Below are 2615 nucleotides of genomic sequence, written 5' to 3'. Positions count from 1 at the left end.
ATGCATTTTTCTGTGATTGTTGGTTCCCAGCTGTATCTCTGGACACTTGTGGTGTCTTCTCTCGTAGTCTCTTCTCTTCTCTTCCCCTCCTATAATTTTACTTCTCACCTTCCACGAATAATAATCAACCTTTAAAACGATCTCTCTTTCTCTCTCATACACTTTTTTATAATAAAAAAGCTTTTCAACTTATTTTCCCATGAAGTGATCCCAAAGTAAATTAGAGCTTACTTTGTTTCTTGTCTCGGATTTCATAATTGATAATTAATTAATTTCACCAACTTGTTGGCTTTTTTAGTTCTATAAATTCCCCGCTTGAATCACACAGAGTCCTCTCTTCCACTCTCTCCCTCTTTCCTATCACACTTTCTAGATAGCTAGCCTGTAAGATATATAGATATTTCATATATATCCTATGGTCCGTGAGTGCCCTTGTTCTGTACCAACCCTTTCTTCCACATGTTGAGTTTCAGCATCGTCCTCTCTTGAGTCCCCATATCAAATACCCACCGAATTCAACCCCCCATATAACAAATCTCCTCCCATCCCATTTTTCAGCACCAAAGTTTGAAACTTTTCTCAATTGGGTTGAGGAGAGTTTGACTCAAATTTTTATTTTTCTAACGAAGCAGTAGCTATTAGAAGTGCAAAAATTAAATGTCCAACATCTTCTTGTTGATGTTTGAGATTCATGTATCCGATTCTCAGTGAAATCTTCTTTTCCGGGTGTATGATCAATTCCACTGTTAGGCGCAGGACCCATTTAGTTCAATCCTTCTCAGTTGCTTTCCTCTATTGGTTGTACTACGTTTCATGATTTCTAAACCTTCCTTAGTCTAATAATCATCTACTACTAGTTATTATTATCATCATCATATATAATAAAATCTATCTGCAATATTATTTTTCTGAGTTTGTGTCTAGTTAGTGTCTGGGTCCTGGTCCTGCCAATTGTGTCAATTAATTGTATTAAATCATAAAAGATGGCTTCCTCAAGTGGAACATCTTCAGGGTCATCTCTGCTTCAGAACTCTGGTTCTGAGGAGGATTTGCAGGCGGTGATGGATCAGAGAAAGAGGAAGAGAATGATATCAAACCGCGAATCTGCACGGCGATCTCGCATGAGGAAGCAGAAGCACTTGGACGATCTTGTTTCCCAAGTGGCTCAGCTCAGAAAAGAGAACCAACAAATACTCACAAGCGTCAACATCACCACGCAACAGTACCTGAGCGTTGAGGCTGAGAACTCGGTGCTTAGGGCTCAGGTGGGTGAGCTTAGTCACAGGTTAGAGTCTCTGAATGAGATCGTTGACGTGTTGAATGCCACCACTGTGGCGGGTTTTGGAGCAGCAGCAACATCGAGCACCTTCGTTGAGCCAATTAATAATAATAGCTTCTTCAACCCGTTGAATATGGGGTATCTGAACCACCCTATTATGGCTTCTGCGGATATATTGCAGTATTGAGATCCATGGTCTCTGAGTCTGAGATTTGATGAGGATTTCTTCTTCTTCTTCTAGGTTTGAGTCTGTTGAGAAATTGTAATCACTACCATATGGTGATAAGGAATAATAATAATGAATGTGTATCGTAAAACTGATGGGATTGTTGGGTGCTGGTTCTGTAAATGTGGCATGGGCCATTACTGTAATTTGTCACCCTCCTTTCCTATATTATTATAATAATAATATTGACCTACTTCTCTGTCTTGATATTCTTTTTATTTTTTGTTTTTTTATGAATAAATATTAATTTTTATTAGAAAGATTATTTGAAGAGATTTTAACTTGCATTTTTTATCTTTTTTTTTTCTCTCTTTGTCATTTTTCAACTATAGGTTAATCTTACATTCTGGGTATGGTACAATCTTATTTACTTTAATTAGGATTATTCTGGATAATTAAATTTTTTAGTCTAACTTTTAATGTAGTTATTGAATTTAGGATTATTGATTGTTAATCTGATGTAATTAGTATGTTTTTTTTTTGACAAAATGTAATTAGTATGTTGAAATGGGTGTTTATTTGACTAAACTTTTTTGAGATGGTAGACAATTTTGCAATTGCTGTTGCATGGTTGTGGAAGTGGACAAAGTTGAATTCATTGCCAATAGTAATTTTTCCATTGAACCTGGACATATATGATTTGTGAAATCGTCTAATCACGGTTATGTCTCTTGGTATTGTGGTATTTTCCGAAGATGTTCTCTTTCGTCCCACTATAAGGTGCAAAACTAAACCGCTTCTTGAAGAGACTGATGATAATAAGCTGGCCAAGTTGAAACGCAACTTTCCGATGAAGTTGATTGTTATGTGAATTATTTGGTATTAGCATTAGGCCAACTTTACTCTTTCAGATACTTTACTCGGCAAACTTTTTTATATAAAAAAATCAACTTTCAACTATTGATTTAATTTTGATAATTATTATATTATTTTATAACTTAATATAAAATGTGATTTTTATTTATTTAATCATTGAATTATATTTATATATTATTAAAATATTTTATATCAAATTTTATCAAAATTAAATAATAAAAAAGTAATCAAATAATTCATATTTTAATATATTTTAAAATATTTATATTACGTGAATTTTATGATTTTGAATTA

The 2615-nt window shown here is 33.9% G+C and overlaps 1 protein-coding gene across 1 annotated transcript; it reads left to right on the top strand.

The window, feature by feature from the left end:
* The first annotated feature begins 242 nt into the window (after positions 1–242).
* On the top strand, positions 243–1712 carry LOC114380077 (bZIP transcription factor 11-like). The gene has a single exon (XM_028339000.1). It carries the CDS (start codon positions 984–986, stop codon positions 1464–1466), a length of 483 nt encoding a protein of 160 aa, XP_028194801.1. The 5' UTR covers positions 243–983; the 3' UTR covers positions 1467–1712.
* Positions 1713–2615: the final 903 nt, after the last annotated feature.

The sequence above is a fragment of the Glycine soja genome, chromosome 12 (genome assembly GCF_004193775.1).
Source record: "Glycine soja cultivar W05 chromosome 12, ASM419377v2, whole genome shotgun sequence".
NCBI lineage: Eukaryota > Viridiplantae > Streptophyta > Magnoliopsida > Fabales > Fabaceae > Glycine > Glycine soja.
This window is presented reverse-complemented; position numbering and strand designations above follow the sequence as displayed.

Coding starts and splice junctions, on each gene's coding strand:
- LOC114380077 (XM_028339000.1), top strand. CDS start 984: ATGGCTTCCTCAAGTGGAACATCTTCAGGGTCATCTCTGCTTCAGAAC.